The sequence below is a fragment of the Schistocerca nitens genome, chromosome 2, assembly GCF_023898315.1.
Source record: "Schistocerca nitens isolate TAMUIC-IGC-003100 chromosome 2, iqSchNite1.1, whole genome shotgun sequence".
In the NCBI taxonomy this organism is placed as follows: Eukaryota; Metazoa; Arthropoda; class Insecta; order Orthoptera; family Acrididae; genus Schistocerca; species Schistocerca nitens.
The window spans coordinates 288,530,954-288,558,809 of record NC_064615.1 but is presented as its reverse complement, the minus strand read 5'-3'; the positions used below and the strand labels follow the sequence as shown (position 1 = coordinate 288,558,809).

The following is a 27,856-nucleotide window of genomic DNA, read 5'->3' as shown; positions in this document are numbered from 1 at the left end:
AGTTTGAAACAAATGTGTTTGGAAGATCCTTAGAAAACATGTAATTAGTATGAGAAAATAAAAGTTTTGGGAATCGAGCGACAAAGATTGGATTAACTTTTTAGTGCATTCCAGGTCCATAGGATGGATTATCTTCATCCTCTGCAAACTACTCCTCCAGCTTCCTCTTGTTCCTCCTCCTGTTTACTCTTGCTTGTATTTCTAGACTCTTTACAGCCCTGTCTGCAGCCCGAAGGCGTTCCTTGTCTAAAGCAAGCATCGCTCGTACCATGTTAGAACCTATCTTCATTCCCATATTTCTAAATACCTTGCGCCTTACAATGTTGCCATCATTGAAAGTCGCAACAGCATCATACACACCAAAGTGAAGTGTTTCTATTCCAACAAATACAGTCTTGGGGATTCTCGACCATATAACACTATTTACACTTTCATTGGGGGTTTTGAGTTTTTCCGTGAATACACTTTTTCAACAGTTCAGGTGCTGCTAACTCTCTGAAAATAGGTTTTATCACCTCCATTATTGCATGAGGCAGACTATGCTTATGAGTGTACACTTCACCAGTTAGCAATCCTTTGTTATATTTACACCAACTGTCTTCTTCTTTGGGACACAAGCTATGTTGGGGATTTTCATCGGTTGAAGAAGTATGAAAAAAAAAATCCCAAACAGCCTTCTTCATTTCGTCGACACTTTGTGTATTTTGCCTAATAGCCATTCCATAATAGTTCTGTATTTTGTCAATTACACTGTCAGTTAACCTTCCCTTCCCATCCAACCCTTTACCATCAATGAGTTTTTGTTTTTTGTACGAAGCTTTCAGTCGCCGAAGTCTTGTTCCCATTCGCTTCTGTACGTGTCCAATACGCTCAAATTTCTGCACTGCAACATCATCACCATAGGGCTTCAGTCCTTGAACATGTTAGAAACTTTTAGAATCACCGTCACCAAGGTAATTAACATATCGCACTTTATCACACGCCTCAGAACGCTGGAATATACTGGCAACACCAGCCACTTCCATTCCTCCACTACTGCCACTATAGTTAGCTTTGCAATTATTTTCATGTGTACCTTTATATTTTTGTGGACATCTTCAATACTTCGATATTACTGCTACATCTAAAACTTTCCCTGTATACATACTGGTGGCAGATACTACACCATGTAGAGAAGTGTGTCCCCGTTTATGCCAGGTACCATCGAACGCTGCAGTCAAATCTCTGTTACCATTATTTTCCATTACTGCCTCTTCCACAGCGTTCTTCATAGATTCTACACAGACATCTTCTACTTTAGACCCTATTAATTTATTATAGGTCGTAAACTTGGTTGGGGGATTTGGAAGATTCATGATGCCACAGAAAATTGCACCTGCAGTAGCACCCTTACCAACTGAACACAAGGAATAAACAAATCTAATGTTGTGTTGGTAGATTTTGCTACCATTTTCTTCAGTTGCAGTTACTGCAACACTTCCAAAAGGTGGTCATGTATGAACACTTATCACATTTCAGTTGTATTTCACTAGCAAGTCCTACGTGCTTTATTATGGAGAGTTGCAGACCAACTTCACTACAATGAATACATCTTACACAGTTTGAAAAAATTCCTTTGAGAACCGACATATCAAATATTTCATTCACATCAGATTCCCCCATAAAACATTCATAGTTTTCACTCATTGAACCAAGCTTCTTCTGTGAAGTATTTTTTTCCCACTTCGACTGCTATGGGCAGGTGTACTTGAGAGGTTAGGTTCACTCACTTGGTTATCGTCTTTATTGTTTACAGTAATAACACATACCTTTGGCTTTCCAACATTTTTCCTTTTCTTAAAAGCCTTCAGAGGATTTCTAATAACTTTACTTTTACTCATTATTATACTTCAACAAAACAGAGACTCAAGAAACAGAATTAATTACGAATATTTTCGAGATGACAGAGTAAAGAAACATGAAACAATCGACAATCACACCAGCGATATATATTGAGCCATCACAGGTTAGCCACAACACATACTTTACCTCACATCACTAAAATGTACCTGATGAACACGGACGTTAATAATAACACCATTTGACAGCAGTTTAACAGCGCCACAGTGGGTCACGCCCATGTAGAACACATTTCAAAAAAAATTTAAAAATAGTTGTAGTCTTCGAAATTGAATACATTATATATCTATTAAAAGATAATAGTCTGCAGATTCAGAAAACGCAAAAAAAGTAAAAATTGAACTTTTCATGATTTTGAGCCTTTCCGGAGCCCCTTAAATACCTCGTACCTCCCCTTTGTCCCAGCGCCTCCTCCAGATCCTTGACGGAGCGAGGTATGCCCTGACGCAATACGCGAGTGGAGACGTGCTCTTAGCGTTTTCCGCCACCATCCTAAGTTGGCCAACTGTGAAACCCCCCCATCTGGGTCTGAGGTTTAGTATGAGGCCGAGGTATTCCTGCCTGTCGTAAGAGGCGACTAAAAGGAGTCTCACACATTTCATCCTTTGTATGACGGTCCCTTGTCGGGTTTGACCTCCATCTTTCTAAATTTCCCCGAAGACCGAGCCAATTGCGGTAGGGCACCTTACATGGTGCATCGTGTCCATCGTGCATTGAGAACTTTAGCCCACTTCCTCGTTGTCCCATTGCAGTACCGCTCATTCTCCATCTCTTGAGCGAGGACATATTCTGGATGCGTATTCCACGGTGCACTATGCAGTGTAGCTTTCTGCGCCGACGATAACCATGGAATTCTTTGCATCTCATATCCAGCACAGTAGCCAGTCTGTTGACGTGGGGCCATCATGTACCATGTTCGTTGTAGTCTCCTGACAACACAGGGATCACTCTGCTGATTCCTGCGCCATTAACTCCCTAAGTATGCCATGGAGTAGATGCCCATGGCTCTGGGGCATCGGGACACCCAGCAATGGCAATCAAGCCAGGCGGCCCTTGTTGAAGCTTGGTGGCACCTGTGAGACAGCTCCTGGTCGGAGTGGGTGGCATTAGGCTAGATGACACGCCATGAAGCGTAGTATGTCATCTCTTGGTGGTGGTCCGCCGCCAGCAGTCTATAAGCGGATAAAGTCCAACTTTAATGCTAAGAAATATGATGGCAAGTCGTTCCCCTCCACGGCCACACCATGGGGGGAACGCCAGGCTAAGGATAGCAGTGAAGCTGATTTGCCCTGGTACCTCGTATGTACAAGAGTTGATGGGGGAATCTTTACTGTCTGAAGCCTCAGTGTTTTGTGGAGTATTTGGAGGACACGTTTTGGGAGGTGGAGGGCTTGTCCAAAATGCGCTCTGGGTCAGCTTTGATAAAAACAGCATCCTCTGCCCAGCCATGTATATTACTCACTTGTGGAAAGTTGGGGGATATTTCTGTTACCATCAATGCTCATAAGAGCTTAAATATGGTCCTTGTTTTGCTGTCTGACGATGAAATGCGCGCCAATTTAGAGGGCCAAGGTGTTTATATAGTCCTGTGTGTCCATCAGGGTCCGAGGGATAATCGGGTTGCCACCAGCGCCTTCATCTTGGCATTCGAGGGTGTCACATTGCCTGAGAGGGTCATGGTGATGGTCTACCGATGTTATGTCAGGCCATATATCCCTCGCCCAGTGTGGTGTTTTAAGTGCTGGAAGTTCAGCCATATGTCTTCTTGTTGTACTTCCAGCATCACATGTTAAGATAGTAGACGCCCATCGCATCCCAATACTCCATGTGCCCCGCCTTCCATCTGTCAACTGCAGAGAGCATCCTTCACCTTGCTCGCCAGACAGCAAGGTTTTATAGAAAGAGGAAAATCGTGGAATATAAGACCCTGGACCGACTGACCTACATTAAGGGTAAGAGGAAATTCGAGCACCTACATCATGTGGCGATGACCACCTCTTATGCCGCCGCTACGAGAACAGTTTTCGCCCCCATCAGTTCCTCAAATTCTTGTCGCCCCCTCATAACCAAAAAACTACACCTGCCCCTTGATAGTGGGGGGGGGGGGGCACTGTCCTCCCTGTTGCTCCTGCACCACATACTTCAGGATCAACACCCCCACCCCACAAACATCGGGGATATCAGTCCCTTCTTCTGATCCAGAGAAGCGTACTCCCTTCCCGAGTTTCTGCTAGTGGGAAAGATGACACCCACCAGTGACTGGTCATAGGGCTTCACGCTCATCCTCAGTCCCGGAGACTGAATCAGTGAAGTCCTCCCAGCCAGGGAAACCGAAGGAGCAGCGAGAGAAATCCAAAAAGAAGGTCTCAAAGACCAAGGGAATAGCGGTGGCATCCACACCACCGCTACCTACAGGAACTGCGTTTGCAGATGAGGCGGAGGTACTAGCGACTGCTGATGACCTCGATCTCGCCACACCATCAGACACAATGGATATTGATTGCTCAGGCAAAAAGTCTGTGGCAGCAGGTAACCTTGAGGTGTAAACTGCCTCGCTGTACGTTCCATGCCTTTTCAGTCTCACGATTACGTCATACTCCAGTGGAATTGCAGTGGTTTTTTCTACCGCCTGGTTGAGCTATGGCAGCTGTTAAGCTCTACACCTACTTCATTCATTGCCCTCCAGGAAACCTGGTTCCCAGCAATGCGCACCCCTGCCCTCTGTGACTGTAACGGATACTAAAGGAACCGTAGCGACTATAATAGTGTCAGGTGGAGTCTGCGTTTGTCCTAAACTCAGTCTGTGGGGAACCTGAGACCCTTCAGTTCCCTCTTGACGATGTGGCTGTCAGAATGATGAAGCAGGAAATAACTGTCTGTAATGTATATTTACCTCCAGATGGTGCAGTATCCATCAATGTATTGACTGCATTGACTGATCAACTCCCTAAACCTTTCCTACTTTTGGGAGATTTTAATGGTCATATTCCCTTGTGTGGTGGCACTGCTTATTGGCGGAGGCCGAGATGTCGAAACTTATGTCACAACTCGATCTCTGATCTTAAATACTGGGGCTGCCACATATTTCAGTGTGGCTCATGGTAGTTACTGGACGACTGCTATATCAATCTGCAGCCATGGCCTTCTCCCATCTATCCACTGGAGAGTACATGAAGACCTGTGTGGTAGTGACCACTTCCCCCTCTTCCTATCACAGCCCTGGTGTCAGACCCACAAACACCTGCTCAGATGAGCTTTGAACAAGGCGGACTGGGAAATTTTCACCCCTCCTGTCATCGTTGAATCTCCCCCACACAGTAACATCGAAGTGATGGTTGACCAGCTGACTACAACAATCCTTGCTGTGGCAGAAAACACGATCCCTCGCTCTTTAGGGTGCCCTCGGTGTGAGGCAGTCCCTTGGTGGTCGCCGGAAGTCGCTGAAGCAATTGCAGATCGTTGGCGAGCTCTACAGTGGCATAAGTGGCTCCCTTCCCTAGAGTACCTCACAGCCTTTAAATGGCTCCATGCCCTCGCTCACCAACTTAACAAACGATGAAAGCAGATGGGAGAGAAAAGTCTCGACCATTGGGTGCCATACGTCACCTTCCCAAGACTGGGCAAAGATCAAACGTGTTTTCTGGTGCCAGAACCCAAGAGGTGTTCCCAGTGTTACCACAAATGGCGTGTTATCTACCGACGCAAACGCGATTGCCGGGCGCTTTGCCGGGCTCATAGTGAATGAGAGGACTTCCCCTTCCAGCCGCCGTTTGAGAGTGCAAAAGTGTGTGGGGTATTTCTCTGCCGCAAAGGGCTCGGCGTCAGAGAAATACCCCAGTCTTTTGCACTCTCAAACGGCGGCTGGAAGGGAAAGTCCTCTCATTCACTATACGCTACAGTGAATCCTATAACGCCCCATTTACAGAGTGGGAGCTCCCAGTGCCCTTGCATATTGCCACGACAAAGCTCCTGGGCCTGATCGGATCCACCCCCTCCCTTCAATAGTAGTTTTCTAAGATTTCCTTCCGTTTTTGGTTTCCCATTGCTGCTGATTTAACATTTGACTTTTTATCCTTCTCCTAAACTACTGATTGGGAGCTTATGACCACAGCAGTTTTGCGCCCTAGAACAATAACCAAAAAGTCACATTCACCATCAGTCAAAAAGTTGAATAACAAACTTCAGCGGGCTGCTGCGAGGTCAAAGATCTTCTGCAAGGCACCGGCATAGATGTGGAGCCTCGCTGACTCATTCCCTGGTCAGCTGCGCTAGGTTTCTCGGTCGAAGATCCTCGGCACGAACAGACTGTGAGTGTAGAAAGCGTGTTTACTGCCAGCAGGCGACGCGGAAGGAGCAGCGGCCCGTCGTCCTGTTCTACTGCGGCGGCGGACGACGACCACCATCGCGTATCGGAGGCGGAAGAGCCGTCCGCATTGGCAAGCAGCGGTGAGAGCACGTGGGCGGCGGCGGAGGTGGCCGCTGCGATGGCGACCGCCGCCAGGGGCCACGCTGCGGGGGGCGACGACAACGATGACGATGACGCCGCGTGCCGCTTCTCGCCCGTCCAGTGGAGCCGCGACCGCTTTGACAAGTAGGTTGCCTCCGCACCCACTGACTCCCCGCACACCTGGTCATACGGCCAACGGTTCTGTCGCTGCTCGCATTGTCTTTCCATACCTGTGGCGCAGGTTAATTCTGAATAGAAATACGGAATACTCAAAAGTACCTCTAGGGTCTCAGAAGACTGTGCGAAAATTAAGTATATAGGGCGTCCATCTCTTACGTGCAGATACCGCGCCAGTTGGATTTCGGTATTGTTTTATGTTTACGGCATGTGAATTTCAGCGCTGGAATATCAATCACACAAATCGGTTCCATACAACTCTGGAAAGTTTTCGAGGGAATCGACATCGTTTCCGAGAACCTTTAATACCGTAAAACAAGGCAGATTTTTCGACGGGCGGTGTGGCTCCATCGTAGAATGCTTGCTTGCAATGTGGGCGGTCTGGGCTCGATTCCTGGCCGTGTAAAAAAAATTTTAAAAAGTACACGTTCTACGCTCATTTCCGTGAGGAGCAAAACTACCTGCATATTTAAAAAAATGCAATTTGTTACGGCTTTTTAAATACAATGATATTTATTAACTGTCTTTTACAAAACGTCAGTACCATAACTAACAATCTTTATTTACAATGAAAACTGGATTTTTGTGTGCAAGATGGAGTTAGAAATGAGACGCCCGCGCATTTTTCATTGAAATGACAGATTTCTTGAGTAGCATAACTTCGATAAATTCTTCCTTCAAACGACGTAGGCATTCGAACTCGATAGAAAACAAACGAGCGTAATCATATTAGACCCAGCGACTAGTCTCGAGCGCTGTCGATAAGTTCATCTACATGATGGGGGGGGGGATATTTTAAATAGCTAAGATGACATAAGTCTTTATCGTAAACAAACGGTATAGAAAATTGCAGCTGTTATCTTTTGGTCTTCAAAAATTGTTATACGTTCCATTATGAGTTAGTACCTCATGCCGTGTTGTCATTATGCTCGATAAAATTCACTACGTTATTTTTAGGTTTGTCGACAGTAAAACAATTCAGTTAAAAAGCATCTTGTGCACAGGGGCAAGTTCGTATACGTAGCACTTACAGGTTTGTTACTTCTTAAAACGTAAGATATACAGTAAAATGCTCATTTATACATCTGTTTGCGTGTCGCGTTAATCGTGGATCCACCTTAGACGAAGTATGTGGTGCAACTGCTATACTTCGTGCAAAGTGGACGCAAGGTGCATGTAACATACCTCGCAAACATAAACAGATGAATGAATGAATGGTCATTTTACTGTATATCGTGCTTTTTAAGAATTAACAAGCGTCTTACGTATGTAAACGTGCCCATTTGCACAAGGTGCTTTTTAACTGTACATGGTTTTAGTGTAGAAAAACCTGAAAATAATGTACTGAATTTTATCCACCATAATAACATAGCATGAGGTACTAACTTATAATTTAACATGTATTGTAACAATTTTTTTAAGACCAGACGATGATGGCTACTACTGTCGAAACCGGTTGCCAACAATACTTATTTACGCCGTCTTCGCTATTGAATGTTACTTTCCTAAGTAGAGCATAGACAACTCCTAAGTTCTCGACAGGGGAATATTGTCATCTTTATTCACGCTTCACGGAAACTGTTGTAGAACATGAACCTTTGTTTAAAAATTAGCATGAATTAGGAAACACGGATTCTACTACAGAAGCAAGCTGCCTGGCGAAAACTCAACCGTACTTTACGATATTAAGAACAGTTGGAAAACTTAAAAATTGATTTCCTCCAGAATATTTGAGAGTTGAATCGAAGAGCTTTGTGAGATTTGTATTTGGATTCTGAATTTCATCCATATAAATACCAAAAAATTGTAGAAGCAAGACTGCCATGCGGCCTCCTTGTTTTTATCACACAATACAGATTCTAGCCATAGACACAGTTTGATACGCAGCAAACGTAAATACGTCTTTGAAAAACGAATACCAATTGCTGGAAAGGCATGACAGGAATCCGCTTTGGAAATCTACTCATTGGTTTGCCTAGCTGCAGGCGCCAACCAATTCGATGTGACAAGAAGCTGCTGACTAGTCTAAATCTTCAGGCACGCCTGATCCAAATTTCAGCAACTCCACGGTTTCTGTTAGGAATCGAAACTTGCGGTTAAGCTGTGTGCACAGAAGTCATTTTTGTGCGTCTTGTAGTTTTGCGGGGGTATCTTCTGAAACTCCAGGGGTATTTATGAACAATGTACTTGAATTAGCCAAATAATAGCTTTTACTTCAGGAATATCATCCTAAAACCACTAAAATATGCTATTGAGATTGTTTCTGGTTCGTTTCTATCATAGTTAAACAGATCCAAATAGTTTTTTAAGAGCAGTATGGCAGGGCGGTTTATTGACTTCAGATATAAAAAGGGTAACTTTCCAAAAGACAGCCTGTAGCGACAGAAACATCTTAGATTCTTTTGACCAAGGAAATTCCAACCACTGCTTCGTTAAATGGTACACTTTGCTACAGCTTTCTTGCTGTCGGGAACTGCTTCATGCTGCCTACAAAATCTTACACAAAACAAATATTTACGCAACATTAAATTCCTACAAAATAAGTACAGGTTCTGTATTGAAAGTTAAACTGTCCCAAGATGATAAAATAACGATGCTAACAGTGCTAAATAACACAGTATTCACTTAGAGTACATCTTTTTATCACTATTGCTTCTCAATACTTGCATGAAAGGGATTAAATTTCCTCTGTTCATATAATCACAGGACGATGTACACCCCCACACAGACCCCCCTCTCCCCACCTACCTGCTACACGCCTTCTCTTGATATTGTTGGTCAAAAGGCAGAAGTCGTAGAAAACTAAGAACTGAGTCGTCTTTTCGTACATGTCAGACTGGTTCGGATATGGCTGTAGACATATCAGCTGCTGCTGACGATACAAACCTACCGTTTAGTGTTTAGACAGGGTGTCCTGCCACGCATGGCGTCACCAAAGTAAGGTGAACAGCTTTGTCTTACAGTACGGAGATCGTGTACACTTGGCATACCAGCAGAGATGAGCTATTAGGAAATATGAGAGCTGTTGATAGACCTACAGCAGAAGCTTTGCGTGCCTGCAGGGTACGGACCAAGGGCAACTCAGACTCCAGCAGCAACAGCGACGGCCTTCTGGACTCAGCGCGCGCCCTCCATGACGTCAACGCCGGCTCCAGAGAAGATGCCACATTGGACAAGCTCATGCAAGCCACGAGTTCCGCCACAGCTGTTGCTGAGGTACACGGCAAGCGCGCCCACTAACAGTGCGGCGCCCACTAACAGTGCGGGTAAACGAGTAGTTCGTTAGAGGGCTATGCTTTTTTCTTTCAAGGTCCGGTCGGTCGGGGAATGGAAGCAGTGAAAATCGCAACATTTAACCAACACCTTTTAGCTAATTCTCTACATAGTCGTCTCTCCGACTTGGACATTTATCTAAGCGTGGCCCTAACGTTCCAAGACTCTCGTCACAGAAGGTAGCCTCAGAGGCTTTCCGTAAGTTCTTTAAGCTGGTCTGCAGCTCGTTGTCTGCGCTAAAATGCTGTCCTCACAGCAACCCGTTCATATGATCTGAGATGAAAATCGGAGGGAGCAGAGTCAGGGCTGTGTGGTGAGTACCCACACTTCCTACTGAAAGCGCTGAAGTTGCGTCTTTGTTACCGTTGTAGTGCGTAGGACGAGCATTGTTATGAACGAAAATATCTCATAACTTCCCTCTTCACTTGTTCTGATCGACCTTCAAGGACGATTTTCTCCAGTCAACTGCTCCACTTGCTGGATCAGATCATCGGTTAACACTTGCTTCCTTCGTTGAACGCCTGCATCATGAACGTCTAAACGTCCAGCTTAAAAGTTCCGGCACCATTTCTACACTTCGCTGGCATGCATGAGTTAAGTTACGTGGGCTGCATTAAATCAGGTGGATCCCCTCAGCATGAAGGCTCGAATGACAGCACGCACTTTACGCTTGGCGGGAGACTGTGTTGTTCAAGCGATCTTCACATGCTCGCCGTGCGATCAGAACTGAGAACCGTGATGTGACGTGAACGACGGGTATACTAAAGACCCTGCGCAACATACGTGTGCAAAGCTTCTTCGGATTTTCACTGGTTTTCATTTCGCAAGCGATCGGACCTCGGAAAAAAAAAACCCTAGCCTTCGTATTAACTAAGAGACACCTTTTCCCGTTGTCACAAGATTTTGTTACCATTGTATGACTTAGGTTTTTTTCCTTCTGCATTAGCCCCACAGCCTCAATAAATTTGAGAAAAGAAATTTTTCTCGAGACAACGTATACGTTTTTCACACTACTGGTTTCAGGCATTGTCCATTCTTACACTTGTCTAGTAACATCCGTGGCTACACAGTTGTCATTAATTTGTCACATGCCATGCATAATTGTGCAAGACGTCCTCACTTCGCAATACTTCCTAAAAAAACACAGTTTACACTCATAGGAGGAACTCACACGTGCATCTTGGGTCGGAATTTCGCACGCAAACTGCACATGTAACAGTGCGTCGAGTGAGTGTAAACAGTGCGTGTCGTGGAAAATATTGCAATATGAGTACTTCTGACCACTATCCTTTGCACAATTATGCATGGCATGTGGCTTTTTTAAATTTATGACGACCATGCAGCAAGGTATGTTTCTTGAAATAAAGTTAAGAATGAACGATGCCCAAAGCCAGTAGAGTGAAAATTAAAAAAAAAACAGTCGGGTAAAAACTGTCTTTCTTCAAACCATGGTTTCTGGTTGCAATCCCATTTTCCAGTACGAAACTATTCCGTCCTGGAAACTGAGCGTAGAACCTGAAACCTCCCTCGTATGAAAACAATAAAATTTGGAGAAATAAGGCAAAAATGTTCCGTTTAATATAATGTACTCTTTCATCAAGAACACATTGTTCAATCAATAAATGTTGAATCAATAAATTTGCAGCGGTTCTTTATTTGCTATATTGATGTTATTCATATTGTAGACTTTCAAACAGCATTTATGATTTAAAAACGTTTCACCTAAGTTAGGAATCTTCAGTGTTCCACAAAAATGTAACAAGTAGATAAACAATAAATATTTTGTGCATGAGTTGAAATTTAATTTCATAGCAACACAAGGCGAGGTATAAGTAAGACATTTATCATCAGCAGTAGAAAGATTGCTACCGGTCGACGTGGCTGAGCTTACACAACTGCATGCCACAGTAGCTGAGCGGTTCTAGGTGCTTCAGTGTGGAACCGCGCGACCGCAACGGCCGCAGGTTCGAATCCTGCCTCGGGAATGGATGTGTGTGATGTCCTTGGGTTAGTTAGGTTTAAGTAGTTCTCAGTTCTGGGGAACTGATGACCTTAGATGTTAAGTACCATAGTGTTCAGAGCCATTCGAACTTTAAACAACTGTTAATTGCACGTTTACTGAAATAGTGCTTCGTGCACCAACTAAGTTCGTTTTATTTACACAACAGTTCAGTTAAATCATTAATTGTATTAGGTGTTAGTGCCAGTGAAAGGGTATGCCCGTAATGAAACAAAAGTCTGGATGAAATGCTTCGTTGTCAGCTGGGTTGCCACTTCTAACAGACTTGAAAATGTCGAGTCGAAACCGGTTTTCTAAATGGAAAACTATGTAACTGGAGCACTTCATTTTAAAGTAAAGGCTGAACATTTTAATTTACCTTGGCCCTTCTGTTGGCACTTACTCATTTCCTTCTATATCAGTAAAACTACGTGCAGCTTATGCCAATGACTTAATTTACTCTCTGACGTTCACTCTTCCGTCCAGTGATGGAGGGGACTCCAGTCATAGATACAAACAAGCGATTTATTTAACGCAACGGAAATTCACAATGTAATGTGATGGGTGCCCTGACACTTCTTCCCCTCACCCCCCACACAAAAAAGACTTGTTCGTCTTATTTAGATTAATCTATCGCATTGCATATGGTTTGCCAATCCCTTCTAGAATTATCCTGCAGATAGTTACTCAGGATACGCAGACAATTGCCAGCCGCAAAATTTACATTATATGAAATAAATCAATCATCAGTAAATTAATTGATCAGGATAAATTACTGCCTACAACAGAACGAATGCAGTTACTTGAATGCGTGTTCCTTCGAAAGAACAGACACCACGCAGAACCCGCAGCTGTGAAACGCTATACGTAAATCTAAAGGGGGGTCATTACTATCAGCTGTAACGGTACATTAAACGTAGTCAGCGCCGACGAGCGAAAATGTGTACTGAACAGGAATTTGAACCCGGGATCTCCTGCATAACAGGCACGGGCGATAACCACTGCGTCATCCGTGACACGACGTTATCGCAACTGCTTATCAGTAGCCTGGCTAGGAAATGGATCCGCTTTCTTCGGTGCGAATGTACAAATATGTCAGACCACCGATGGGAATCTCTAAGTAGAGAACGCGAGTCCAATGGAGAGGGACTGCGGATAGTGGCGCTTGGTGGGAGTGCGGCTAGGCCGTGGTAGTCCGTGCAGTTGCGACAACACTGTGTCCCGGATGGCGCAATGGTTACCGCTCCTGTCTAGTAAGCAGGAGATCCAGGGTTCGAATCCCGGTCTGGTACACATTTTCGCTCCTCGCACTGGTTCCGCTTAATGTCCCGCTGCATCTGGTAGCAGTGATTCTCCCCCCTCCCCCCCCCCGTTCCTTCGATTTAAATACAGTTATCTTCAGCATACATTCAAGATTGAACCAATAGATACTAAAATAACTGACAAAATTAATATGCTCAGAAATAATGTAAGTACATACTTTCGCTGTATTGGTATCGGTCCTTCATTGCTTAGCTCTGCAAGCGATCGGTTAATATACACGAAAATAATCACATCACCACTCTACGAAATATCAGAAGAAATGACTACCCCAATAACCAATGTGAAATCACAGTGCAGAAAGAATAGTATTTGTGATCTCGGCAATTTGTCATTACGTTCGTACAGTGCTAGTGTGTGCTATATCACCGTAATCGCAGAAATGAGGCAATGGAGAGCGCTGCTTCTCGATGAGGTCGGAGCCAACAGCACTGCTGGAGCCTCTCAGATCTCTGGACTACGATCCGAAAACCTTGGACGGCTAACTGCGGTCCATATACTGCTAAACGAATACTGCCTTATAACTTCACTGTACAGCAAATGAAATACTCTCTATCACAGTTTTGTTAACCAGACCGAAACTTCCAACCACGGAGAGAAGTTCAGATAACGTTTAAGTATAGCAGCAAGTACAGAGTCCTAACAGCTGTCTACTACATGAGACAGCAAGTTCGTCCGTCGTCTGCACAGAGCGCGTCCAGTCTGAACGAACTCTAACACGGAAGTCAGCAGACTGACCACGACTCTGCTGCGTTTCCGGCAGCAAGTCCCATTTCTCCCTTCCCCTTAAGCGTGTGTGTCGAACCATATTCGTGAGTAGCGATCATGTTTCTGAAAGTCTTTCTTCCGCGCGTCGACCTATACCCGATTTTGGCGTCGAAGCTTCTGGAATATCTCCCTACTTGATCGATGAAACGTGAAGCTAGCAATCCGCGTCAAGTCGGTTACACTTACCGCGGGAACACGCCGTGCCTGCGTGCTCAACAAGTTAACGGCTAGCGGCGCCGTGGTGGCACGTCTCAAACCGTGCGGAATCAACTGTATTGTCTACAGTCGCGAAAAACAGTCGCCGGATGCCACCGCGTCTCAGGTTCGCGACTCTTAAGCCGCTGCCCCCATTCACAGTCGAACGCTATAAAGACGGCCGCTGTGGTCTGCTGACTCCTTCCCACGGCTAAGTGTCTGAAGAGCTTCGCGGAGAGAAAACTGCTTGGTGTGACCCTACGCTCCTATTCGTTCTTACACTGAGCTAGTACACCATTGCTTATCCTGTCACCCAACATGCACAGACAGTAACAATTAAACTAAGTGTACTTGATGATATCAATGACACAGAACATCCGATAACTACACTACTGGCCATTAAAATTGCTACACCACGAAGATGACGTGCTACAGACGCGAAATTTAACCGACAGGAAGAAGATGCTGTGATATGCAAATGATTAGCTTTTCAGAGCATTCACACAAGGTTGGCGCCGGTGGCGACACCTACAACGTGCAGACATGAGGAAAGTTTCCAACCCATTTCTCATACACAAACAGCAGTTGACCGGCGTTGCCTGGTGGAACGTTGTTGTGATGCCTCGTGTAAGGAGGAGAAATGCGTACCATCACGTTTCCCACTTTGATAAAGGTCAGATTGTAGCCTATCGCGATTGCGGTTTATCTTATCGCGACATTGCTGCTCATTGGTAGAGATCCAATGACTGTTAGCAGAATATGGAATCGGTGGGTTCAGGAAGGTAATACGGAACGCGTGCTGGATCCCAACGGCCTCGTATCAACAGCAGTCGAGATTACAGGCATCTTATCCGCATGGCTGTAACGGATCGTGCAGCCACGTCTAGATCCCTGACTCAACCGATGGGGACGTTTACCAGACCACCACCTGCACGAACAGTTCGACGACGTTTGCAGCAGCATGGACTATCAGCTCGGAGACAATGGCTGCGGTTATCCTTGATGCTGCATCAAAGACAGGAGCGCCTGTGATGGTGTACTCAACGACGAACCTGGGTGCACGAATGGCAAAACTTCATTTTTGTGGATGAATCCAGGTTCTGTTTACAGCATCATGATGGTCGCATCCGTGTTTGGCGTATCACCCGGCGTGATGGTATGGGGTTCCATTGGTTACACGTCTCGGTCACCTCTTGTTCGCATTGACGGCACTTTAAACAGTGGATGTTAAATTTCAGATGTGTTACGACCCGTGGCTGTACCCTTCATTCGATCCCTTCGAAAACCTACATTGCAGCAGGATAATGCACGACCGCATGTTGCAGGTCCTGTACGGGCCTTTCTGGATACAGAAAATGTTCGACTGCTGCCCTGGCCAGCACATTCTCGAGATACCTCACCAATTAAAAACGTCTGGTCAATGGTGGCCGAGCAACTGGCTCGCCACGATACGCCAGTCATTACTCTTGATGAACTGTGGTATCGTGTTGAACCTGCAAGTGCAGCTGTACCTGTACACGCCATCCAAGCTCTGTTTGACTCAATGCCCAGGCGTATCAAGGTCGTTATTACGGCCAGAGGTGATTGTTTTGGGTACTAATTTCTCAGGATGTATGCACCCAAATAGCGTGAAAATGTAATCACATGTCAGTTCTAGTATAATATATTTGTCCAATGAATACCCGTTTATCATCTGCATTTCTTATTGGTGTAATAATTTTAATGGCAAATAGTGTAATTAGAATCCATTTATCTCCCAGTAGGCCCTTAAAAAAGTAATGTTGGGAGGAAATGCTGTTGTAAGGTACAAAATACTGCCTCCTTAAAGCTCACCTCACCTCACCTCACCTTAGGTAAATGGGTTCCCAATTACGTAATACCTGAAGCCAGTAAATACATTGACACCAGCAGTGAGGGGAAGAAATGAACGTGGTAGCCGCCTTAATCACCATTCCAACTACAGAGTAATTTCTCTTTGACCCACGATCTGAAATACTTAGGCCACAAAAATTAGCTACTGAATCTGATCTGGAGAACACTGGAAAGGCAGACGGAAGATTCAGGACAGGAGTGGGCCCCACACACAGGATAAGTCTTCTCATGCTACCGTGTTAAGTTGTATCTGCTAGAACAGGTTGGACAAAGCACTTAATCTTGGAAACACGATTACTGAGATTGCTTTAGGTCGCAGTAAGCTGTAGCTTTTGTTAAAAATTCTGCGTTTCAGATCATGGACACTAATATAACTGATGCCTACATAGAAATCTCCTTAGAGATGAGAGGACGCTCAGAATAGACGGGGTGCGGAGAGGAGAAAGTGTTGTGTGTAATGCTGCTCGGTGAAAGAATCAGAAATTTGAGTGTAAGCAGGGAACGTCGGCCATGCAGTGGTGCTGTGGCACACACAAGCTGCAAATGTCCGATTAAGATAACGAGCCTACTTCACCTGGAGCCTCTAGTACATCTTGTGTAATGACCATCGAGTGCTTATGTTGTAAGATGGATCGCATGCATCCCATTGTTCCTGCATCGCGTAGGTAAGCTGATCATGCTCCCTGACCATTTAGTAAAGTTACACATGTTATGGTAACAGCTACTTGTAAACTGAATACGTGTGCATGAAGTTGGACATGGTTTGCACAATTTAATTCCTTTCAATGTTTTGAAAAGTCTTCAGGAAGTTGGACTATTCCATAACGCACTTTAACAGCAGAAGTTGTTAACTATCTGATTTTCGTAAACGGCTCTCCCCATAGTCACAAGAGACACAATTTTCAGTCAGAGCTGAAAATACTACCTTGTTGGTACATTCTGTGATCTTGCTCAAGTCTTAGAATGTGTAGATTTCATAATTCTACTTGGCAAACGGAAATATTACGGCGTTAGTGCCACAGTGTTTCATAAAGGCAAGCAGAACTTTACACTAACGCTGTTAGACATGTATCTGACTTCAGATAGTGAATAACAATATTTCAGGGGTAGGCGATCTTAAGGATCTTAAGAAGTAGTGCAAACAGTCCATCAATAACCTAACTATTGATCTTTACTTAAAGCTACAACATTACAAATTTTACGTATAAGCAGGGGCAAGAAGTCAGATTTTCTTAAAATCTGACTCGCATGTTCAACTGGGCCCTCCTTAAAGAAATCCTGGAACTGGAAAAACTCGTATTTTATATTAATACCTGCTGGACTACCATAACAGATGAACAAAGGTTTAGAACTTATAAGGGGCTTCAACACAGATTTCTCCAAAAATATAACTCGAAAAATTAAATTCTGAAATAAAGGAAAATCTCCTTAAATTCTCAAAATAAGTTTAGTAGCAGAAATTGGTTGAAGCAGACCTCGGAGATCATTTTCGATTCCATAGAAATGTTGGAACATGCGAGGCAATGTTGACCCTACGACCTATCTTTCCTTCTCCCCCCACCCTCTTTCCTTCTCCCCCCACCCTCTTTCCTTCTCCCCCCACCCTCTTTCCATCACCCCCACCTTCTTTCCTTCCCCCACCCCCAGCCCTCTTTCCTTCCCCCACCCCCAGCCCTCTTTCCTTCCCCCACCCCCAGCCCTCTTTCCTTCCCCCACCCCCAGCCCTCTTTCCTTCCCCCACCCCCAGCCCTCTTTCCTTCCCCCACCCCCAGCCCTCTTTCCTTCCCCCACCCCCAGCCCTCTTTCCTTCCCCCACCCCCAGCCCTCTTTCCTTCCCCCACCCCCAGCCCTCTTTCCTTCCCCCACCCCCAGCCCTCTTTCCTTCCCCCACCCCCAGCCCTCTTTCCTTCCCCCACCCCCAGCCCTCTTTCCTTCCCCCACCCCCAGCCCTCTTTCCTTCCCCCACCCCCAGCCCTCTTTCCTTCCCCCACCCCCAGCCCTCTTTCCTTCCCCCACCCCCAGCCCTCTTTCCTTCCCCCCACCCCCAGCCCTCTTTCCTTCCCCCCACCCCCAGCCCTCTTTCCTTCCCCCCACCCCCAGCCCTCTTTCCTTCCCCCCACCCCCAGCCCTCTTTCCTTCCCCCCACCCCCAGCCCTCTTTCCTTCCCCCCACCCCCAGCCCTCTTTCCTTCCCCCCACCCCCAGCCCTCTTTCCTTCCCCCCACCCCCAGCCCTCTTTCCTTCCCCCCACCCCCAGCCCTCTTTCCTTCCCCCCACCCCCAGCCCTCTTTCCTTCCCCCCACCCCCAGCCCTCTTTCCTTCCCCCCACCCCCAGCCCTCTTTCCTTCCCCCCACCCCCAGCCCTCTTTCCTTCCCCCCACCCCCAGCCCTCTTTCCTTCCCCCCACCCCCAGCCCTCTTTCCTTCCCCCCACCCCCAGCCCTCTTTCCTTCCCCCCACCCCCAGCCCTCTTTCCTTCCCCCCACCCCCAGCCCTCTTTCCTTCCCCCCACCCCCAGCCCTCTTTCCTTCCCCCCACCCCCAGCCTTCTTTCCTTCCCCCCACCCCCAGCCCTCTTTCCTTCCCCCCACCCCCAGCCCTCTTTCCTTCCCCCCACCCCCAGCCCTCTTTCCTTCCCCCCACCCCCAGCCCTCTTTCCTTCCCCCCACCCCCAGCCCTCTTTCCTTCCCCCCACCCCCAGCCCTCTTTCCTTCCCCCCACCCCCAGCCCTCTTTCCTTCCCCCCACCCCCAGCCCTCTTTCCTTCCCCCCACCCCCAGCCCTCTTTCCTTCCCCCCACCCCCAGCCCTCTTTCCTTCCCCCCACCCCCAGCCCTCTTTCCTTCCCCCCACCCCCAGCCCTCTTTCCTTCCCCCCACCCCCAGCCCTCTTTCCTTCCCCCCACCCCCAGCCCTCTTTCCTTCCCCCCACCCCCAGCCCTCTTTCCTTCCCCCCACCCCCAGCCCTCTTTCCTTCACCCCACCCCCAGCCCTCTTTCCTTCCCCCCACCCCCAGCCCTCTTTCCTTCCCCCCACCCCCAGCCCTCTTTCCTTCCCCCCACCCCCAGCCCTCTTTCCTTCCCCCCACCCCCAGCCCTCTTTCCTTCCCCCCACCCCCAGCCCTCTTTCCTTCCCCCCACCCCCAGCCCTCTTTCCTTCCCCCCCACCCCCAGCCCTCTTTCCTTCCCCCCCACCCCCAGCCCTCTTTCCTTCCCCCCCACCCCCAGCCCTCTTTCCTTCCCCCCCACCCCCAGCCCTCTTTCCTTCCCCCCCACCCCCAGCCCTCTTTCCTTCCCCCCACCCCCAGCCCTCTTTCCTTCCCCCACCCCACACACTCAACCCCCTCTTTCCTTCACCCCCTCCCCACACTCAACCCCCTCTTTCCTTCACCCCCTCCCCACACTCAACCCCCTCTTTCCTTCACCCCCTCCCCACACTCAACCCCCTCTTTCCTTCACCCCCTCCCACCCCCCCCCAACCCACCCACCTACCCACACTCTCACCCACCCTCTCTTTCCTCCCCCCTCCTACCCCCACCAACCCACCCACCTACCCACACTCTCACCCACCCTCTCTTTCCTCCCCCCTCCTACCCCCCCCAACCCACCCACCTACCCACACTCTCACCCACCCTCTCTTTCCTCCCCCCTCCTACCCCCCCCAACCCACCCACCTACCCACACTCTCACCCACCCTCTCTTTCCTTCCCCCTCCTACTCCCCCCCAACCCACCCACCTACCCACACTCTCACCCACCCTCTCTTTCCTTCCCCCTCCTACTCCCCCCCAACCCACCCACCTACCCACCCTCTCTTTCCTTCTCCCTCCTACCCCCCCCCTCTCTCCTTCCCTTCCTATAATTTTTCGTTCTGCCTTATGTTTTCTGCTGCTTTTTTCTGTCTATATTGCACTTGTCTTATTGTTTTCTCCTGGAAGTCTTTGAAACTTTTTACTTTTGTTCTGAAACTTCCTCTTTCTCTTATTTCTTCCCCTGTTACTTCAGTTTTCATTAGGTATATTTTCAGTTATCGAAGTCACTGATATTTTGGAGTTTCTGTGAAAGAAATTAAAAAATCATTTTGTTATCCTGCTTTCATCTAGCTTCTCTAGGTGTCCACAGAAGGCAACTGTTCTCTCTATCATAGTGTTGGATATTCGCTCTATTTTTTGATAAACTTCTGTATTACCCTTAATTTCCATTTCCCATTATGTTTTAGTCCCAAGATTTTCCTGATTATTTTCCTTTCCTTAGTTGCTGTTTCACCTGATTGCTTGGCTGTTTTCAAACGAAAGGCATTCTGATGTATAAAAGACATTCTGGTTTAGTGACAGTATTGTAGTGGCGAAGTTTAGCATTTATGGAAGTAACTGCTAGTTATACAGGTTTTGAAAAGCCTTGCTGGTTAGCTGCTTCGTCTAGAGCTTTTTGGTTGTATTATTTCACCTAGATATTAAAATTTTGTAGCTGTTCTTATTCTTCCGTAATCAGCCTCCTTAACATCTGTCGTTCCGGCTATTGGCCCCCCTTCTAAATTAGCGTATTATGGGCAGCGACATGATCTTCAGAATGGAACGAAATTCTAGGTGGGGTTGGGGGAGGGAAAGTGGGGAGTTTAATATCAATTGTACTTCAGTATTATGTTGTAACTGTAAGAACTGGTTGTTCACACATTTTATATAAATTCCATTGTCACTTTTGATAGGGACCTGGAGGGCTTTTTTTTTATCAAAGATTGTCACTTCCTCGTATTATTTCGCGGTTTCTTTCTATTCAAGATGTCTCCTTATAATGCAGCTAACGTTAAGATATCGGTTGTGCTTTTTAAATTAATTTTAGCAGACCTTCTTCGTTATGTAACCCACTTTAGAAACGCGGGACTGATGACATCGCCGTTTGGTCCCATACTCTCTCAATCATTTAAATAAAGTAACCATATAGCTGTAGAGGTGTTCTTTAATTGGCAACAAGTTTCTTAGCTGTAATGTCAGTTGAAATGCTCTGTGCTTGTCATTAAAGTTCTTATGCGAGCAGTAGCTCATTAATTAATAGTGACGTTCTCTAAATATTTGCAAGCAGTTGGGTGTGAAGTACTAAACTGATCCGAACTTGGCTGTCTGCTCCGCCGTCCTCTACTGCGCGGTACTAACCTATTCGCTGTCGACGCCGTCGCAGGCTGTGGAGGAGGCGGAGGCGTGCGCGGCCATGGCGGTGTTCCGCGAGCTGCAGCGCCAGTTCGAGTATCTGGCGGACACGCTGCGCCAGCACGCCCTGGTGGCAGACGGCGTGCTGCGGCAGGCCGGCCAGTGGAAGCCGTCCGGGGGCGGCGCGCCGGGGGCCGAGGGCGACCAGGGGCAGCAGCAGCAGCAGCAGCTGCTGCACGAGGTGGCACTCATGCACTGCGAGACGCAGCGCACACAGGTGGGACACGATGACGCCGCTCTACATGCACGTCCCTTCTAGGGCTAATAAAATATCGATACATCGATGGTTCTCCCAAAAACGTAGCGATGTGCAGGGTGTATTTATCAGCAGGCTTAAAAGTTCTGTCTGCTTCCCAGTACACCAGTGTGGGGTCAACCACCCACTCACTGTCACTCATCTTAAGGCAGCTGGAGGCCGCGCCCTGTTACCGGCCACGGTCAACTCTAAATACTTCCCTGGGGTAAACTAGCCTCCAGTAAATCGACTAGTTTCCACAAAGTTTTCATGTCGTGTGAATTACTTTAAAACCATCACCCGTCTACAAGACGCATTGTGCCTTGTCAGTCATTTTTGTTCAGCCCTACTGTTCGCTCAACGTGAGTTAGGTGATCTTTAATGACCTCATGTAAGGGGCATAGTTCTTGCCATCTTACAATGGATGCAAATCAAACATGCAGAGGCTTTATCGAACCACCTTCATAATAATTCGCTATTATTCCAATTTCTAACACTGTGCGGAAGACACGAACACCTACATCTTTCCGTTCGAACTATGATTTCCTTTATTTCATTATGATGATAGTGTCTCCCCATGTACGTTGGTGTCAATAAAATATTTTCGCATTCAGAGGAGAAGATTTATGACACAACGTTTCGTGAGAAGATTCCGCCAAAACGAGAAACTCTTTTGTTTAAATGATGTCCACCCCAAATCCTGTATCATGTCAGTGATTCTCTCCCCTCCCTATTTTTCGATAATACAAAATGAGCTGCTCTCCTCTGAACTTTCTCAATGTGCTTCGTTAATACTATCTGGTAAGGATCCCAAACTGCGAAGGAGTACTTCAAAAGAGGACGGACAAGCGTTGTGCAGGCAGTCTCTTTAGTAGATCTGTTAAGTTTTCTAAGTGTTCTGCGAATAAAAGGCAGTCTGTGGTTTGCCTTTCGCACCACATTTTCTGCGTGTTCTTTCCAATTAAAGTTGTTCGTAATTGTTATTCGTATTTATTCAGTCAAGTTTCGGCCTTTAGATTATACTGATTGATCATATAACTGAAGTTCAACGGATTCCATTTAGCATTCACTTGGATCACCTGACACTTTTCATTATTTAATGTCAATTGCCAATTCTTCCACTATTCAGATATAATTTCTAAATCGTTTTGCAATTTATTTTGATTTTATGATTTCACTAGACGATAAACGACAGCATCATCTCCAAACAACATAAGACATCTGCTCAGATTGTCTCCCACATCGCTTATATAGATAATGAATAGCAAAGGGCCTATAACACTACCTTCGGGAACGTCATAAATGACACATTACGTCAATTACTACGACTTGTTGCCTTTCTGACAGGCATTCAGAATCCAGTCATAACTGACACGATATTCCATAACCACGCAATGTCACTACAAGCCGCTTGTGTGGTAGTGTCAAAAGTCTGCCAGAAATAAGGAATCAATTTGAAATCCCTCATGAATAGCACTCAACACCTCATGCGAGTAAAGAGCTAGTTGTTTCATAAGAACGATGTTTTCTAAAACCGTGTTGACTGTTAGTAAACCAGTTTTCTTGGACGCAATTCATAACGTTCGAACAAACATGTTTCAAAGTCCTGCTGCATATCGACGTTAATGATATGGCCCTGTAATTTAGTGCATTACTGCCACTACCTTTCTTGAATATTGGCGTGACCTGTGCAACTTTCCAGTCTTTGGGAACTCATCTTTTGTCGCGCGAGCATTTTTGTATGATTAGGTATGGAACAGTTGCATCAGCATACTCTGAAACGAGCCTAATTGGTATACAGTCGGAACCAGAAGACTTGATTTCATTAAGTGATTTAGGTTGCTTCCGTACTTCGAGGATATGTTTCTTAGTTACTTACATTGGTAGCTGTTCTTGATTCGAAATCTGGAATATTTACTTCGTCTTTCCTGGTGAAGGAATTTACAAAGGCTGTGTTTAGTAACTCTGCTGTGACAGCACTTTCATCGATAGTATTTCCATTGTTATCGCACACAGAAGGCGTTGAGTGTGTCCTGCCACTCGCATACTTTAAATACGACCAGAATCTTTTTGGATTTTCTGCCAGGTTTCGAGACCGTTTAATTGTGGAAACCATTGTAAGCACCTCGCATCGATGTCCGCGCTAAATTACGAACTTCTGTAAAAGATGGCCAATCTTGGAGGTTTTGCGTTCGTCTAAATTTGACATGCTTTTTCCTTGTTTCTGCAACAGTGGTCTGACAGTGCTTAACTATCGATAGGTCCTGACACTAAGGAATGATAGCCTGGCCATTTAGCAACTCTGTTATCTACAAGAAACCATACAAGGGATCATTAAGTAAATTCAGAGTTGGTGGTACAAAGAACTGAGAACACACAGTTGAGCCCTCTGATAATTTAGTTTCCAATCAGAACCTACAAACTATGTATTATCACGACGGTGTAGTACGCAGAGTAAAATGGTGCAGATGCTATAAGAGTTTCTGCGTAGATATTTCAAGTACTGTGTTTTGATCTTGTGCCATCCAACAAGGAACATGAGCTTAATAAACTGACATTAGTAAAAAGTAAATACTACGGACACTAAATTGGTGATGGTACACACAAGAGAACACAGGGGTCAAGTATGGAAAGGAAGATTGATATGGGATAGTGGGTTGCACTTCTTAGTTATGATATAGATTAGAGAAATGGCTATCACTGTACTACGGTATTGTGGAAGCAGACGCAAGATTTAGGAAAACCTGTTGGTCGTCTCGTAACGGAGCTATACTAAAAAACTGCCATGTGGTTCAGTGTGCAGTGGAAGGAGTTAATTGGCAGTCCACAAAAAGTAATGGACAAGAAAGCCTGTACTACATTAAACTAACGATCTCCTTAAAACATTTAAATAACTCTAAAAATATACTTCTATCCATCCCCAGTCGACAGCCGCACTTTGTGATGTTTCGGCAGATATGTGCAAGTAAGTATCTGCAGTGTGTAACTGCAGTCGGCTCCAACAAGCCGTGCTCCTCAAGTTTTGCTTCCGACCCCCAGTGGCGACGGCAAGCGCCGGTTTGTTTCGTGATACAAACAAAATTTTTAAAACGTAATTTTACGAATCCATTTGATAATGGTCCCAAATCAGCCTACTTCGGTATTCTTTCTATCAGAATGTGTTCACAAGATAGTGAAACAGTAAGATTTATCCGTACCTCAGTAGTGAAAGCAGGCCGCAGCGCTACTCAGTCGCTGCTGCAGTCCGGGTAATTCTTAGTGTCTTACCATCTTGTGAACACATTCTGATAAAAAAATGTCGAACTAGACTGACTTGGGCCCCTCATTTTATGGTTCCCAATTGCAGGTGTCATTATGACAGTAACCACGGTCAGTTTGTTTTATTGGTGCACATACTAATTTCTACCACTTCTTAGTCACACGAAACATCAGCTAATGTCTTCATATCTTCCAGTCAAATACCTTGTTCTTCCGCAAGGCTGTGCTCAAGTTTCGCTTGACAAAGCGTTTGCGACCAGCACAGCGCTCTCGTGCTGTCTGCCCTGTCAGTGGTGACGTCATTACAGACGTTGCCACAAGCTGTTCCATTCCGTTTTGCTTTAATTACTCACCAAAACTCTAGAACCCCAGTATCGTTACGTAAAAGAGCAGGGCGCACAACCAGCCACCTCTGTTCCGGGAAACACGACTCTGTAAATGCTGGAAGTTTAGACGTAAATTTTCAAGCAAATACTTACCTTTATCCCAAATATCTTAGTTAAGTCTCTGCCGAATCTGCTTCCCTGTTAACATGACACTGTTCGCTGAGCGTCTCTGGCTTCCCTAGATTTACGAATAAGTGTCGCAAATAAATTACCCCGATGAATGGCAGAAGATACAAATCCGTGTTTCAAAACTTTTACTGGGTTCTACCAATTAGAGTGCAGATACTTATTTTGTCAGATATATATATATATATATATATATATATGAAAAAAATTTAAGTACATGCAGAGTACACAGTAACTGATAAAAGATCATACCACATCATGGTAACAAGTAAGAACTGAGATTATATTTGACTGAGAAGAAGAGTAAGGTAACGACACATTTTAGACGGTCATACTTTGGGACTCGGTGGACGTGTAGCGGTGAGACAGGTGTGAGAGAGCACAGTAATAGTGCTACTACTGTGTGACGGCTGATCCGCTTGCCGCAGGTGTTGCTGTTGCGCAGCGAGAGGGCACTGCAGCGCATCGCGGACTCCCTGCCGCCCGCCCCCACGATGGTGCGGCTGCCACCGTCGCCCCCGCTCCGCCGCCGGCGCCTCGGCCTCGACTGGTTCTCCACCATCCTCAAGAGGCGCTTCTTGCGCCGCCAGTAGCCGCATGGGGTAGTAGCTGCCGCCGCCTCCACCACCACAACTGTTCACCTCTGCAGGCGCTCCCTCACAGCACTGACAAACCTCACTGCAAGACTTGGACTCTTATAGTGGCAACTTCGTCGCGACAGCATGATATCGTGCATTTTAGACTTGCTTTAGTGTGAAATGTTTTAACTGTGTTAATAGTTTGAAGAAATTTAAATCTATCATGATAATAAATTTTAGTAACTGTACTGTAAAATACTTGAGTATAGTTTACACTTCCATACCTCTTTAAAAATTTGACACTCCACCAATAAACTAAAGTGCCTTGAAAAGTCTGTCTTCTCATAGAATTTTAGAAGTGGCCAACCTAATATGACACGGTGCTAAGTGACGACCCGAATCTTAACAGACAAATGTAAAGAGATCACAGTAGCAGTCTTGCTTGACTCTTTGGACAGTACTGTTCAGATTAATCATCAGAGAAGAACTTCAGGCACCGTGTGTCATCATACCTTGTACGAGCAAAAAATAAATGGTTTCATATCCAATTTGTAAAATAGTTCTCTTAAAACTTGTAAGATGAAACGCCGGCAAAAATTAACACCTAGCCCAGTTTACTAAATCAACCCATGAATTCTCCACTCCACTGCGTAGATACACACGCAGATGTCTTCACTAACGTAATCATACTCTGAACTCAACACTGCGAATGGAAAAACATTGATGCGTAAGACAATGCCGCACTTTGTCGCTTATTGTTAGAAGTGGATACTATGTCATGTGTTTTAGGTAACGTATTTATAAAACTTAGCACTAACATTGCTCACATAACATGTAGTTATGTGAACACACTCTTTTATGTTGCGCCAAGATATATAGAGATTAATACTGTGAAATAAACTTCAGTACATTCTTCCGGAGTCAAGTATCATAAAATTACGGTTTCATGGCTTATCAAAGGGGCTTAAAATCATGGTATTGGAATCTGCAGACACCAAGAAGTATAAAACTCAGATTGTTCTATGAATTAGCTGTTTAAAAATATCAAGCTTCCAAAGAAACGACTGAAAGCGTTTGCTACTGACAAAGTGGAATAAAGTTAGTTAACACTTAATGAAAACTGTTTCAGATGAAAGATAATTATTTGGGTTTTGTTTTGCACTTCGCTTGTCAAAAGAATGTGTTCTACAGTTTTCAGTTGCAAAACTGCTCTGATGCACACATGTACACTTATACATCGTGTGCAAACCCCTTCATATGTGTGCCGTCAAAATTTACATCCTGCTGAACCTTCTTACTCAAAAATATTAAGATTCACCAGCTACACATTTCTATTCCCAAATTGACGATTTAGTCATGTCTCAGGATATTCTATCAGCCTATACCTTCTTGTGCTGTGTGCCGTGAAGTTCTGTGTTCCTCGGTTCAGTTCAGTACCTCTTCTTCACTAATCTCATCGACAGTCCTCATTCTTCTCTTGCACCACTTTTTGAAATCTGATACCTTTCCCGAGCCGTTTATCGTCCAAATTTCACTCGTGTACAAAACTGCACTCAGGCAGACTTCCTAACAATGTCATTGTTGTTGAATTTCTGTGGAATAAGATCGGTTACCAATTTCTGTTGTACTAATTGCGCACAGGACATTTGATTTCACATGTGTAGAGGCTCTTAATGTAACTGAATAGTTTCAGAACTCGAATGTTGAGTCAGATCTGTGAAATTTATCTAGCATTTTTCCGCTACGTTAAGTTACTTCTGTTTTGCATTGTCACCTACGCATATGACTGCGAAGATAAGCCTCTCGGGAAGACGTGAGTCGTCCTAGTCTCAATATTTTCTTTCGTATTTGTGCAGCTGACCTTGTAGCTTTGTAAAAGTACTTAATCCGCTGTGCGCGACTGGGATGAGTGAATGTGAGTTTTCGTGACAGTAGGCGGTATTTGTTGCCTGCAGATGCCCTCGTGCCAATATTGATAGCTTCAGCGGCACGACAGGGGCTCACAGTTACCGTGGGTCAGGTATCTGAAAGGTACTCAGTTAAGTTGGGAGGGGGCGATTCCCTCTTCGATGAGGAGCGATTATTGTGCGTCCGGCGAATAGAGGTATTTTAATGCAATGTAGTGCT

At 45.6% G+C, this 27,856-nt stretch overlaps 1 protein-coding gene across 1 annotated transcript in view; it reads left to right on the top strand.

The window, feature by feature from the left end:
- LOC126234990 (uncharacterized) overlaps positions 1-25,744 on the top strand; it is a 71,641-nt gene extending 45,897 nt beyond the window's left edge. Inside the window, exons 3-6 of the mRNA XM_049943726.1 lie at positions 6,239-6,490; positions 9,586-9,739; positions 21,118-21,363; positions 25,580-25,744. Of these exons, the coding sequence (XP_049799683.1) occupies positions 6,239-6,490; positions 9,586-9,739; positions 21,118-21,363; positions 25,580-25,744 (817 nt within the window). The remainder of the gene's footprint in view (positions 1-6,238; positions 6,491-9,585; positions 9,740-21,117; positions 21,364-25,579) is intronic.
- Positions 25,745-27,856: the final 2,112 nt, after the last annotated feature.